At 45.6% G+C, this 15,115-nt stretch overlaps 1 protein-coding gene across 3 annotated transcripts in view; it reads right to left on the minus strand.

Moving 5' to 3' along the window:
• Window positions 1–15,115, minus strand: part of FAT3 (FAT atypical cadherin 3) — a 528,869-nt gene that overhangs the window by 18,597 nt on the left and 495,157 nt on the right. For all 3 annotated transcript variants that reach the window (XM_008149161.3, XM_028156960.2, XM_054725478.1), the window contains 3 exons: window positions 14,389–14,523; window positions 12,355–12,512; window positions 5,387–5,855 (listed from right to left, as the gene is read on the minus strand). In XM_008149161.3, the coding sequence (XP_008147383.2) occupies window positions 5,387–5,855; window positions 12,355–12,512; window positions 14,389–14,523 (762 nt within the window). The remainder of the gene's footprint in view (window positions 1–5,386; window positions 5,856–12,354; window positions 12,513–14,388; window positions 14,524–15,115) is intronic.

A 15,115-nucleotide genomic window follows, 5' to 3' on the forward strand; every position in this document is an offset into this window, starting at 1 on the left:
TTGAGTCCATTGGTCACAGAAACAGCAATGGGACCCCAGAACTTAACATAAAGCTCAGCACAAACCAGGCACTTAATTCAAGTTTGACGTACTGCATTTATCTAGACCCGTGGTCGGCAAACTGCGGCTCGTGAGCCACATGTGGCTCTTTGGCCCCTTGAGTGTGGCTCTTCCACAAAATACCACGGCCTGGGCGAGTCTATTTTGAAGAAGTGGCGTTAGAAGAGGTTTAAGTTTAAAAAAATTGGCTCTCAAAAGAAATTTCAATCGTTGTACTTGTTGATATTTGGCTCTGTTGACTAATGAGTTTGCCGACCACTGATCTAGACCCTTAGAAGCCAGGGACACAAAATACTCAGTACAACATCACCCAAAGTAGCACGGGGAGCTTCGTTGCTGACAACATTTCTATGCCCAACTATTTGTAACATCTAAGAACTTGTGGTTTTGTGCAACTTGCTTAGAGGGACTAGGAAGACACTGTTACCTTTATCTTTGAAGGGAAGCTCAGGGTGACTCCAGACTGTTGACTGTCTGGGGAATGAAGCTCAATCTTAATGTGAAAGCAATTATAAAAATGCAGGATGAGCGTCTGACACCCAATTCCTAAGTGTCCTGTGACTACTTGACTCTTCTGGAATTTACTGAGCCACATTCCTGCGAACACAGAGTTCACTGAGATTTCCAAGTTTCAGGGATCCTCAAACTCAGATGTGCATGGTACCCTGGAGCCTTGTTAAAAACAGAGATCCCGGAATCCCTATCTGTGCAGATTCTGACTTGTATGTTCGAGTCTCCCTTACCCCACAGACTTTGCTCTGAGAAACTGGTCTTGGTGGGAAGTTCAGAAATTAGCAAGTACAATTCAGTGACCTAGCAGAAGGTTCCTCTGACCCGGGCAGCAAATGATGGAGGCGAGTAAACAGATGTTCCTTTTCCCTTAACAATCAAGAGACTCTTCTATAACACAGTCTTATCTTAATAAGGTCCTCCGGTGACGCCGCTGCACCTCAGAGTCTGAGAACCACTCTGTGTAATATGTACAAACAAAAGAGAACTGGTTCTCCTAGGTTTCGGGGCAGTTAAGAGACAGAGAGAGAAATCAGTATATCACCTAGGGATCTTGTTAAAATTCAGATTCTGATTCAGTAGGTTTGGGGTGGGACCTGGGATGCTGCACCTCTATTCCCAGTGATGTCAACGCTGCTGCTCCCTGGAACACACTTCCAGTGACGAGGTAATAGCATAGGCTGGGTGGTTCCACAAACTTTATTAGCTGTGTGATGCTGGGATAGTACCTTAACCTCTCTGGCTTGTTTCTTTATCTGTAAAATGCGGGGAGGGGGAGAAAAATAGCACGGATCCCAGAATATTGTTGCGAGAATTATGTCACAGTGTGTGAGCACTTGCAAGGTAAGCGCCTAGCACCGTTCCAAGCACATAGTGAGAGTTTAACAAATGGTAGCTCTTAGCATTTAAAAATTTACTAACTTTTCATTTTAAGATTTAGACTTCCAGTCTCCTGCAAAGCTGTCCGAATGACTAGTTTGTTTGGCCTAGCGTAGCCTCAACTAGATTTTCCGGTAACGGGCTTAAGCTGATCAGGAGAAGGCACAGAGCACTGGGGACTCCCGATGCAGACTTCGGGTGCTTGCTGGGCTGCTCCCTACCCTCTGGGTCTGGAAACGCAGGGGTCAGAAGGGGACCAGACCATTTCTCCTCCGCCATGGTTGCTATTTCCAGTTCATGTTATGAAATATATATAATTTGAAGGCTTTACCGAAAGAGAGCCTTCCTTCTGTGGTTGCTTGACAGCCTCATATTTACACTCTTATTACACGTCAGTGTTCTGGCCTCTGAGTCCCCGGGGACCCCGTGGCTTGCTCCTGGGACAGCCAGAGTCACAACACTGGTCAAACCCGCTGACCGTGTCATTCCGAGCTAGCAGGCGTGGCTTCCGTGCCCTTCATGCCAGAGGCTGATTGCGCTTGGAGGCGGTTAGAGCAGAATCCTTTTCCTCTAGCTTCTTTTCTCTAGTCAGAAAATGCTTCTTGCTGTGCATTGCCTGGTGTAAGAACTCTTGAGTGTTCTGCAGTAATGTGCTAGGATGGCCACAGTGTGAGAGTGGGCCACCAGGAGAGCCAATGAGCAACAATATTCCAGCATTCTCCAGTGGTCGAGAGATTTGATTATGCTACATATGTGTTCCGCAATGTTAGAGTAACACATGGTCACACAGGGTTCCCACAACAGGGAGATGTTCAAACAGTTAACTTGTGCTATCAACATTCCCTTGTGCATGAAGTCACATTTTAATGACTTCTCTCTACTCTCTCTAGCCCCAATTTCCTCTTTGAATACCGCATGCATTCTAGCCTTTGATCTGGGGAAGCAAGACTCTCTCCCTGCCATTAAACACTCCTGGTAGCCAGAAGAAATCCTTCAAGGCATGAATATTCTTTCATGAATGACTCAGTCTTATTGTCCTTTTTAAACTATCACTCATAACTAAGATGCTTTTTATTTTAAATAGCCTTATAATTAGCTGCATAGTTTCACAGATCTGAGTTAAAAGCCAGATTGTTGGTTTTTTTCTGTTCTTGTCCCCGCCCCCTACTATTTGGCACCGATGGAGGGAATGTGCAGATAGGATACAGGGACCTGGCAAAAATTACTCTAATATGAACAGATAAGGTGGACAAGGAAATGGAGTCTCTCTCTCCTCTTTCCTTAGAAGCTGAGGCCTTATCCCTAAAGCCAGGAAGCAGGTAGGTGCCTCCTCACACATCAGAAGAGGAATCTTGTGCCTTTGATTCCACAGGAAGCAACAGAAGCCCTCTTCTTGGATATCCTGGTGAGTGTCAGGAGTTTGCTCTCCCGGGGCTCAGTACTGAGGTGCCTCAGAGCCCCAGGTTGCCCCACCTGGACCATGCCCTGGGGGCTGCTGAGATAAGAACCACTGGGCCCCCTCCATTAGACAGAGGAGTAGGCTTGATAGAAGTAAGTTGTGAGGCTACTTTCTTTGCTTTAGGGAGACATAAGCCCCCAGATCCAAAGGAGACTCTTGAACAGGTAAGAGGCTCTCTCACTTTGGAAGAAGGAGCACCTGCTGTGGAATCCCAGACCCAATCACTGGTGGGAGTGGAGAGCAGGGGGACAAAGAGGAGTATGGGAGAGCAAGCAGGCAAGGTTGACCTTGACCACTGTGGGCAAGGTTGGGCCCCTGGAAAGCAAGTTCTTTGGGCCGTGTAAAAAGTATATGACAGGTGTGTCCTAGGTGCTGGAATCTGGTTAAACCAAAAGGGGGTTAAAAAATACAGGGAAATCGCTGTTTCTGATGCGGGTTACAGTCATTTCATGAACATACCTGCACTGAATACTTAGCTCAAGGATTTCATGGCAATTAAAAAAAAAAATTAAAATGCACCCCGAAGAGGAAGATTCCATAGGCTTTTTCCTTAATACAGTGATTATTATGATTTTTAAAGCTAACCCATCGTGGAAGCCCATAGCTCTGCCAGAAGAAACCATGTCCTGCCATCGTTAAAAAGTATGTTACAATTTGTGGCTGTGTACCTAGCATTTGACATGGAGTGGTGTTCTATTTCAACCCAATTTAATTATATGCTCCTTTTATATATCCTAGATGGCTCACACTCGCAGAATTGTTTTGCCTGGTGAAAAACTGGCCATGACTTGTCATAATGGGCTGGTTTATAGAACCACTGAAGTATAGTTACTGCCCATCATTCGGGAATTATGGCACCATAACAACCCTTTATTTACATATACTGCTGAGATAGTAAAAACGGCAAATAGATTTCTTAAATCGAGCCTGCAGAAATTCCCCCCAGGGCCCTCGGCCCTCATTGTGGCAGTAACATATGCAAGTCTAAATAACGCTGGTGTCTGTATTTCGGCAGTGCATCATTCCGCGGACAGTTTATACCATTCTAATAATAAAATGGACTCTAAATTTGGAGTTGGGCTTCACGAACATTAGATGGTAATGTGCACAGCAGAATCTCTAAGTGATTTGTGAGGAAGGTTTAAATTTGCTAATCACAATGCCGCCGGGCGAGTCCGAAAAGGGGCTGCCGCAGAATCAGTGGCTGAGCCACAGGGAGGTGGCAAAGGCTCCAACCCAGAGAGGGCCTGGCCCAGTTTGCATGAACGCACACTGCGTCTGGGTAATGTCAGGGGTTCTTGTATCTTCAGACTCCTAGGACGGCAATAACCTTGGCATTTCCCTCAAACAACAGAAGCCCTCTGTAAGTCCTGCCACCCTTTTGTTTGGGGACGGGGCCGCCCTATTTGCTCTTTCTTTCATCTTCATGATGTCTCTTTGGGAGGAAAATTACTGAGCTAAAGCAGGAAACCCGCATTCACTGTTTATCTGTCCGGAGATTTCATGTCAATTGCCTTCTCCTTATTCTTGACTTTTTACCCCTTTATAGAGTTGTGACTAGACTCATCTTTAATACACACATTCTAAAAGCATGCTCCAAAACATCTCCACTGTATTTCTACTCCTGGGTAGTGGGTTCACCGCCCACCCCACCCCTTTAGCTTCTAGTAAAGTTATACACTGAGTGGCCAGATTATTATGATCTCTGAAGGCATAATAATCTGGCCACTCAGTATATATATATATATATATATATATATATATATATATATATATATAATGTGTATGTGTGTGTGTGTGTGTGTGTATATATATTAGAGGCCCAGTGCATGAATTCGTGCATGGGTGGGGTCTGGCCAGCCTGGCCAGGGAAAGGGGACATGGGCGGTTGGCCTGCCTGCTGGTCGAACTCCTGGTAGAGGGGACAGTTTGCATATTAGCCTTTTATTATATAGGATATACACTGAGTGCCTAGATTATTATGCGTTCAGAGATCATAATAATCTGGCCATTCAGTGTATGTCTATGTGTGAAAGGATTATGTACCTGCTGCCATATGGCCTTCATCACTCAGACTGCTACCAGTTATTCTGCAGCGACATGCAGGAGACTCAAGAGGGCATCAACGTAAAAAGGCGGTCTGATTCCTCCAAGCTGCTGAGGCCTGGGGGAGTGTGGGGCAGGCCAGGGAGGGGGCATCTGTGATAGTATCTCTAGGTTCCTGTGGTCGGGGTACTGCACCGCCTATGGGATGTTGCAAATGGACTGGCTAAACTGGACACTCCTGTAGCTGCCCACCACTCAGTGCCCACAAGGGGGTTAGGAAGCTTTGCTAGCATCTTGGATGAATACTGGTCTCTGGGCAAGGACTGGGATGGTTAAGCATGTGAGAGCGAGGCCCCCTGCAAGTCTATCACTCCCATCCCTCTATCCACCACTGCCCCCGCAGGGTGCCCGGGGCGCACCCAGCACACTCACCCCCGGAGGGCAGGCCGGCGCAGCTGCCCCCGTGCTGGCAGGGGCTGCGCTCACAGGCGTCAGGGTAGAGCACGCAGCCCAGCTTCAGCTCGGTCAGGCCCACCACCTCGGCGAAGCTGCTGCGCTTGTTCTGCAGGGGCAGCTCGTTGTTGTTCAGCACCACCGAGTCCAGGCAGCCCTGGAAGCCGCTCAGCACCTGCGTGACCCGCGTGTCGGTCAGGCTGCGGACGTTGTCCGCCTGCACCAGGGCCCCGAAGTAGATGGTGCTCTCGGCGCTCAGTGTCTGGAAGTAGAGGGGCGCCCTGCGCCGCTCCACGTAGCTGTCGTCCAGGGACAGGCTGGTGAAATTGCGGTTGAGCTCCAGGAAGACCGAGTGCCAGCTCCCGTCGTTGACCGCGCGGCCCGAGATGCCCAAGAGTCCGGGGCCACTGCCACAGTCCAGCTGGAACCACAGCTTACCGTCCACGATCTGCGCGGGGGAACGACACCAAAGCGCTTTTTAATAGGCACCAGGCAATACATTCCTGTACACCCTGTCCTCCAACAGGGAAGGGGGAAGGGAAGGAACATAGACCTTCCAGGTCGCTAAGAGCTAAGGAGACATAACGGGCACATGAATTCCTAGAAACAGACGGAGCCAGTCTTTCCGAAATGTTTGACTCATGATAGACCCGTGAGGGATTCTCAGAGCGTCACTCATTCTCACCAACAGATTACATCTCTGTGCTTCAGTATGTTCCACTCGCTCATTCTTGGGGACTCTCGTTTCTACTTCTGTGGCTCCGTGGATTCCCTGGCACCTCTTTTTTTTTTTTTGCATAAATTTCATAGGCTCATGCCACACAAGCATGTACACTACTATAGAAGGTGGGAGGCTTTGTGAACCGGCAGAGCCCTGGGAAGTTAGGAATGAGGATCTAACTGGGGCTTTGTCCTGTATCAGCCAGGTCACCTGGAGAGAGCCACCTGGTTGACCCCTTATCTGTGGAGCAGAGGTATCTGCGGTGGCTTATTTTACAAGAAGACTAGGTCCCCTTCAGAATGTTTAGCCACATCACGCGCAGTTAGGACACACACACTCTGCTCTGTAACGCAAATGTATGGATGTAAAAAGGCTGCAGACAAGTATTTCTTTTCTTTTCAGAGAGCTTGCGTGAGTAATCTATGCTGTGGTCTTTGTTACCTTTTCAGTTCAACCAAATGGACCGAGTGGATATTGTAAATCATACCAGAATACTTGCTCAGTGACAACTCCTGGATAAATATCCATATTTTTATTTCGATGTGAGTCATAAAATGATCAAATGTGTCTTTGGGGACTACCTTCTGCACAGTCCATCTGCTGTTATGCTCTGTGGCTACAAAGTGGTGTCCCTAGTCTATCCAGGAAAATCTGGTGGTGAGGGTACAATTCATGTAAGGTTCTGTAAAAGGAAGTAGTCAATTAATATATTACTTGGTCCGTTCCCCTCCCCAACCCGACCCCCTATCTCTTGGGATAGTAAACCAAGTTACAAATTCACCCAAGAGAACTGATGTGGCTCTGATGCATTCATACACTGAAGCTCTGTAACTAAGAATCATAAAATTATCCCAGACTAACACTGAGCACTCTAAGTTTACCTTTTGTTTCCTGTTGGAAAAAAAATAATAATAACAGCAGCAGCACTACTGAATGAATAGGAATCCAGAGGCCTACATGATCCTCAGCTTTTTGAAAACTCATCTGTATCTTCAAAATTCTAGGAGTTTGGAATTATAAGCCTTGTTTAGATGACAAACTAGAATGCTGATGCCAAAAGCTGCCTTGAAAAGAGTTAATCTTTTGCTATTTCACAAGTATATAGAAAAGAATGCTTTCATATGCTCTCACACTGGAAAATTATGCTCTGATCCTATTTATTTTTCTCTGTCTTCAGAATAGGGTTAACCCAGGTTTAAAGGATCTCTCTTTCAAGAGAACAAAGCTTTCTCAAATCAGAGGGCAAGCTATTTTAACAGAATTTGGGGTGTGCAGGAAACCGTAAGGAAAGTTTATAGCAATGACCTGAAATGATGTGCCGGGTTGGGGGAAGGAGGCAATGTCTTCAGTGAAATGCATAATTTAGGCTCTTGGGGTTGCTTCAAATCAGTGGTGTGCTTTAACTCAGGTCTTCTGTGGCTTGAGGCTTGGGAAACGACATATCAAGCTGTCTGTAAGAAGTCTTCTTGGAGGAGTGTAGAATTTTGAGCAAAAAAAGTTTAAATTATGACACAGAGTCTTACTGCTTTGGATCTTCGCTGAGTGCTGCTGGGAAGCACACCACTATCATAGACCTCGAAAGGGGGTGAGTACATGTTCTTTGAAAAGGGGACTTTTAACAAACCTGTTTTCATGGCTGCCATTAATAGCCATCTGGCACACAGTAAGTGCTCAAAAATACATTTTGAATAAACAAATGATCACCCCAGCCCTCCAAATACTTTCTTTTTATAAACATTGTAGTGCCCTCAACCTGTTTGCCTCTGTCGGAAGCCAAGACCTGCCACTCCCTAGCTTTCACTTTGGGTATGTGTCGCTGAATCTCTTGGAGCCTTGGTTTCTTCATCGGCAGAAGAGTAGTCACCATGGGTATGTTTTTAGGTATGTTATTATTATAATATGTTAACTCCCTTCTCAGGGATACTCTGATGCAGACCCTTGGAACGCTGGGATCTTGGGTCGGGGTGGGGGGCTTCCTTTTTACTCTTCCAATCCATGTTAGAAAGATCTGGACTCCCCAAGTGGCCGAATAAGCTTGAAAAACCAAAGGCGCTTTCCCTGACCATCTTCCTTTCAACCCTGGGTGTTAAGCTAGCCATGTTTGAGAATCGTCAACATAAAGCAATGCATCATCTAGAACGTCTCCAAAAGCGAAAAAAGTGACAGCTCTAAATTAATAACCAAGGACTTGTGCTTTTGCTCTAACACGGGACCTAAAAGACGGGCAGAGGGGAAAAGTTACTTGTATCTGGCAAATCTCTCCTGGGGACATGACGTGTTTTTAGTACAGGTTCAAGGACAGCCACCGAACCTACCCCACCATTTCCATTCTTGCTTTGGCAGCCAGGAAACTCAGAGTTATGGTTTCTGTTCAACTGAAGTAGCAACCCAGGATCTAGGTATTTTAGGGATGATGTTATGCCCTTTCCCACTTCACTGGTTGGCTCTTGTTCTTTTGTGTGTGTTTTTCATTTTTTAAAAAATATATTTTTATTGATTTCAGAGAGGAAGGGAGAGAGAGATAGAAACATCAATGATGAGAGAGAATCATTGATGGGCTGTCTCCTGCATGCCCCACACGGGGGATCAAGCCCGCAACCCCTTGACCAGAATCGAACCTGGGACCCTTCAGTCTACAGGCCGATGCTCTATCCACTAAGCCAAACTGGCTTGGGCTGTGTGTGTTTTTCTTTTTCTTTTCAAATATATTTTATTGATTTTTTACAGAGAGGAAGAGAGAGGGATAGAGAGTTAGAAACATCAAAGAGAAACATCGACCAGCTGCCTCTTGCACACCCCTCACTGGGGAGGTGCCCGCAACCAAGGTACATGCCCTTGACCGGAATCGAACCCGGGACCTTTGAGTCCGCAGGCTGATGCTCTATCCACTGAGCCAAACCGGCTTGGGCCGTGTGTGTTTTTCTTAATGGTGTTTCGATTTTATTGCATTTGGGTGTTTGTGTTAAGCCTGGAATCTCTTTTGGAAGCAAACAGGGTGTCCGTGGTGAACAGATGAATGCGCCCCTGTGCTGCTGCCTGGAGATAGCAGCGCTCCCTGTCCACGAGCATTTTCACTTCTTGAGGTCTCCATGCACTTCCTTCGCTGTTTGCAAGGGGCGCCCTCCACCCCACTGACTGTCTTAAGTACTTTTTAAGAGAATGTGCTGTAATCGGGGAAAAAATATAAACAGCCAAAGGTGCAATTTAAACAAAGCATCTCAGCATAGTCATTGAACCAAAGTACAAGCCACACACCGTACCTAAGGCCAATAAAATTAAATCTTGCACGAGGTTGGAAATGTTAAGCAAACAGATCCAAATCCCCTAAGTGGCTATTCCTGGCGACTGCAGGAGAATATCTGCAATAGTTCAGTACAGCTGTGTCCTGCTTTGGGCTAACCCAACATATGAGAAGCAAACGTAGAGAACAGACAGATGGGGGGTGATTATTCACATCACAAAGGGATTAATGGGAGAGTCCCCTCAATCGGCAACCATTCCGAGTTTATTAGAATTCCATTTATAGAGATTCAATTTACACAACTTCCAGAAACACGCTTGTTCCATGAAATACAATCTACCTTAGGAGCTAGCGCTGCCTAAAAGGTTTAATTCTTCTTTGCCATCCCCAGAGAGCTGCACGTTTTAGACATTTTCCAGGGATGTGTCAAATGACAAGCTCCATTTTAGGGTCAAGCCATCCAGGTCCAAGATTTTTCTTCTTCTCAAGTTTAATGCAATTTAAGAGATTTGCTAACAGAAAGTGTCTGCTTCATAAGAATGCTCTGCACCCACCAGCCCTTTTGAAGGAGGAGAGAGGAAGGTCAGTAACACTTAAACAGAACCAGCAGGAGCTGGTACCTCGAAGGACAGAGCATTTCCCAAGCAATTATACCAACCTCCATACTCAGGGCTGTTTAGAACGTGATCTACGGGTTGAAGGCCGTATGCTTTGGGGCCAGGAGAGAATAAAGACAGGAGTTAAGTCTTTGAATTTTTCTTCTTCCACCATGAACATCTGATTCGAAGTAACTGTTTTCTAAAATTGCACTTCCAGAATGAGTTTTTATTGTTGTTGTTTTATTAATCCTCACCCAAGGTTATTTTTTTCATTGATTTTTTTTAGAGAGAGAGAGTGGGGGTGGGGGGGGGGGAGAGAGAGAGAGAGAGAGAGAGAGAGAGAGAGAGAGAGAAACATCAATGTGAGCAAGACACATGGATTGGTTGCCTCCTGCACGAGCCCTGACCAGAGCTGGAAATTGAACCCATGACCCTTGGGTGTGTGGGCTGATACTCTAACCACTGAACATACGGGCCAGGGTCAGAGTGAGTCTCTTTTGATCCCGTCAGGGCACACACAAGAATCAACCAATGAGCTCTGGCTAGTGTTTTTCAGTGGTTAGAGCATCAGCATGCATAACAAAGGGTCGCGGGTTTGATACCCAGTCAAGGGCACATACCTGTGTAGCAGGTTTGATCCCCTGCCACAGTCAGGGCACATGTGGGAGGCAACCAATCCATGAAAATCTCTCACATCAGTGTTTCTCTCTCTCTGTCTCTGTCTCTCTCTCCCTCTCCCTCCCCTCGGGTGAGGATTAAAAAAATAACAAGAACCAACCAATGAATGCATAATAAGTGAAACAACAAATTGAGTTCTCTCTCTCCTTTCCTCTCTCTCTCAAATCAATAAATAAATAATTTAAAAATACTGCTTTCCTTTGCAGAGCTAAAATTATTCTGAGTTGAATGAGCAAGGACAGTGGGAGATTCCCCACAAAAGTAGCCAGCTTTTGAATTCCAACTCCCTGATCTCTCACTCTTGGCCACTAAGTAATACCTGGCAATAAGACCTGGGAAAAGTCTATGTGACAGGGAAAGCCACTGGCATTCAATTCTCTCCCTGTAGGATTAAAGTCTGGGCCACCGAATCAACTTGGATGTGACCTATCAACAATCAAAGGATAGAAGCTAGGAAGGTCCACCATGACTCCTAGGAAGGAAACATTGTCAGCCACTTCCACCTCGGTGGGCACTTCCTGCTGGGCAGACTATATGTCTCTGAACGCCCTTACAATGGGCTGGTGTAGCAACCTGGTAAGAAAAGCATTAGATTAAGCATGTCTTCCTCATTCTTATTTCTTCTCCTCACAATACTGGAGGGCTTAATCTGTCCTATAGACACCCAGAATGCGTTTTTAAACTTTTATTGATTGATTGTTTGATTTTAGAGAGAAAGGAAGAGAAAGAGAGAGAGAGAGAGAGAGAGAGAGAGAGAGAGAGAGAGAGAGAGACTTGTTGTTCCACTTATTTATGCATCCATTGGTTGAATCTTGTATGTGCTCTGACCGGACATTAAAGCCAAAACCTTGACATATTGGGATGATGCTCTAGTGAGCTACTGGCCAGGGCCAGAATGTTATTTTTTGATCAAATAAGTTGTAGTGTCAACACTGAGAACTAGGGAAAGCATGGAGATTAAGAGACTGGAGTGTAGGTCCATGCTTTACCACTTATTAGCTGTGCAATCTTAGGTAACTTACTTAACTTCTCTGAACCTCTATCTTCTCCATCAAATGGGGATGATCAGATATAACGAATTTATTAATTTATATTAATTTTATAATAAAAATCAAATGATGTGTATAAAGCTTTTAGTACTATTGCTGTTGTTATGAAGGTACCAGAAGCTCTGAGCTGAACACAAATGCCAGACCTGCTCTAAAGGAAATCTGGCTGCTTTTGGAGGGTTTCTGAGGCTGGAAATTACTTAAAAAAATTGGGCTACTTGTGTCAGATGGGACATACGGAATCTTCCATGGCCCAGATCGCCAACTTCTCTCTGAGCAAGGACAGAAGTCGCTCTCAGAGGTCAGTGGGGATAGAAGAGTACACAGCCAACCTTTTTAGAGGACTAACCCTGCCATGGAATTGATTAGGAGATACATCCTAATGAGCTGTTGAGTGATTACAGCTCCAAGGAGGCCGGCCCTTGAACCCACTCTAGAGAGAGATCTCCTGTCTGCCAAGAGCCATTTTCGAAGCCGAATATACAAAAGGAAACGGGGTGTTGGCACGCTTCCCAGTTTTGCTGCTGCTCCCTCTGTCCTAAAGTCTGCTTCTGGTCTTCTGAATTTAAAAGACAAAACGATTTCAGCAGCCCCCAACCCATGAGCCAAAAGACTAACATGAGAACTGACTGCAGGAAAAGATAACCCATTTTAATTACCTTCAGAATTATGCAGGGATTTGCTCTGGTGTACATGATAATCCCGTTGCTTTGCAGTGTGCGCAGACGCAGACCCAGCTTAAAGTCCTCTTCTTTGCTATTCTCAGAAAGCCGGTATTTGATGTAACTGTTTCCAGCAAAGCTGAGAGAAGTGTGCCCTGAAAAGATCATAATGAGAAGCCACACAGGCTTTTAACTTCCAGAAATGAGCAGGGACACCTGAAATCACCCAACAACTACCAAGCAAGGTGATGAAAGACCATGGGAAGTTAGTGAAGGCATTGAGGAGAAACCATTTTTGATTAAAAACGGGTTCTCCATTTCAGGTCACACTCTAATTTCAAAGTGAAAACAAATATTAATTAGTCCAGATGCAAAAAATAAATAAATAAGTCTTAGTTGTCTAATGACAAGGGCAAGTTGGTAAATTCTATAACTGGAATTTTATTGGTGTCACTAAATTCCCAATTCCCACTTTCTAAAATTAGCTCTATTAAACGATAACCCATCATGCCCATCCCCATCATTTAGACACTTAAGAACTTTCAATTCCATGGAACTATGGGAAGACACAACCATTTTCAAAGAATACCCGTGTTCCCCACATATCCTAATGCCAAATAGCCAAATCATGACATTTGCACTAGCGTTAGGAAAAAGTAACGGATAGAAAGGGAGTTCATGTCATACGCAGTCACAATTCTACCTTGACTATTAATTTCAAGGCTCCCCTTCTCAGAATCTTTTGCCCTCTTCACATCGCCCAATTCTGAGTTTATCCTATTTTTCTTATTGCCTCCAACTTTATGTTTTAACAAGCAAAGTAATGGTTGAAAAGCTGTCTTGCTGGGAGGAAAGGTGGCAAGTGTGGAAATACACTGAATGGATGATAATTGCGAACAATCAGAAGTTTTCTATATAGAGAGGAGAAAGGAGATGGACAGAAAGTGACATCTGAAGTTACGAGGCTTGGCCTTATTGTCACCCTACGTCCCCACCTGCTATGTGCACGGCATGTGTGCTGGGGTGGGGACAGCATAAATATCTTTCAAGTCCAAGCCTTAGATGACTTCAAAAGCAAATACACTGGTGATCCCTTCACTTAACGGGCAGCTCTGTTCTTGAAATCAACTATGAAAGAGCTCTGGCTTCCATTTCTAAGAACAGAGCTTCTCTTTGCAAAGGCTACATTTATTTCTGGAACCCACTGCTTAGCAAAGTGCCTTGCACACAATAGTCATAATCATTTTCTATTATCACTATAATTACTATTCAATCATTACTCAATCTAGTTCTTGGATTCCAAAATTGGCATCAGTGTACCTGTATTTTAAATATATCCTCTACCCAAGAGAGGGTTTTATTGGTGCCTAAAATGAACAATACTCTTGTTAGAAGAAAAAAGAGGTAGAGAATACATGAATCAAAAATGTACTGAGTGAAGATCAGAAACAGAGGGCCATTTGGATTGAAATAATATAAATACTGTGTTTTTTTTCTTTCTTTAAGAAACAGAGGTGAGCACCTGTAGTTTGGGGAACAGGCAGCTCGTTAGACATCTCCAGTAGAGATGCTAACTTGGTGCTCTAGGCTGGGCTGACCCCATGGAAGGCCAACTGGACAGGCTCAGCTCTACCTTCTGTGGATCTCTGTTTTGGGACTATGGCTCTGTGCAGCCCTCTGAACATCAAAGGTCATGCCACAGACACTCCAACTCTTCTGCCACCCAATAGCCGTGTATGTTCCATAATTTCACACCCATACCATCCATGCAACATGATGGAAAACACATGTTGTGGTCTCCCCATTATGTCAGGAGCCCACGGTCACGGCACATGTTCTTCACACAGGCTGCAGCTGCCATAGACGCCGAGTACGTGTGAGGGCGGGTGCCAGCTCTGGTCCATTCTGAAGGACAGTATTGCCGGCAGGCAGAAATGTCTTCTGAAAGGGCTGGGGCAGTGTCATTTACTCAAGGGCAAAGGGCTTCAGGACTGGGAGTTTAGAACCTCGTCATTGCAACCCACTCTGCACCTGAGCACTCTCCGAGCTTCCCCGGTGGACACTGGCAGAGGAACGGTCTCCTGCTGGCTTCGTAACCGACACACTGCATGTCCCCTGGACACGGCTTCTCCACGCAAGGATCATTGGACCCCGGGCACAGTCCTCCTGCGACAAAAGGGGAACATGCATGATCAGCACAAAGGGAACCACTCTACACTCCAGAAGTACAGGAATGTTTCAAGAGCTGGACTCCGCAGGCTGCCCGAAGCAGGAGCGCCTGGATGGGCTTCACCTGGTTGGGGCGCCCATCAAACGTCCCTGTATCTGCCAGAAGCTCACTGTCAGACTCAAGGAGGTTGGGCGCAAAGAGTAAACGGGACTCCTCCTCTGAGGCTAAAATATGCTAAGGTTGTGACTAGACCAACTTCAGCTGAAAGAAAATCTCACTTCATGGGCTCTGGTAGTATTTCGTGGAGTGGGGTTCCTGCTTACCCGTGGCCATTTCTATGCATCGCTTGAGTTTAGATTTCTTCTACACACCTCTCCTGCCCTGGAAAACTAGGGGTAGACATAGGAAGATGTCAGCTGTTGTTCTCGGGGGAATGGAGGGAAGACTTTTCTGAAGAAAAGTATGACTACATGACTAATGCTAAATTGTGAAAGCACAACTAATGTTATGTCCTAATCCCTCCTGCTGCACGCTATTGTATTGATTAGCTGTAAGCGTGCCCTGCCGGCTCTCACAGCTAGCGGAATG

Source organism: Eptesicus fuscus, chromosome 13 (assembly GCF_027574615.1).
Source record: "Eptesicus fuscus isolate TK198812 chromosome 13, DD_ASM_mEF_20220401, whole genome shotgun sequence".
Taxonomy (NCBI): domain Eukaryota; kingdom Metazoa; phylum Chordata; class Mammalia; order Chiroptera; family Vespertilionidae; genus Eptesicus; species Eptesicus fuscus.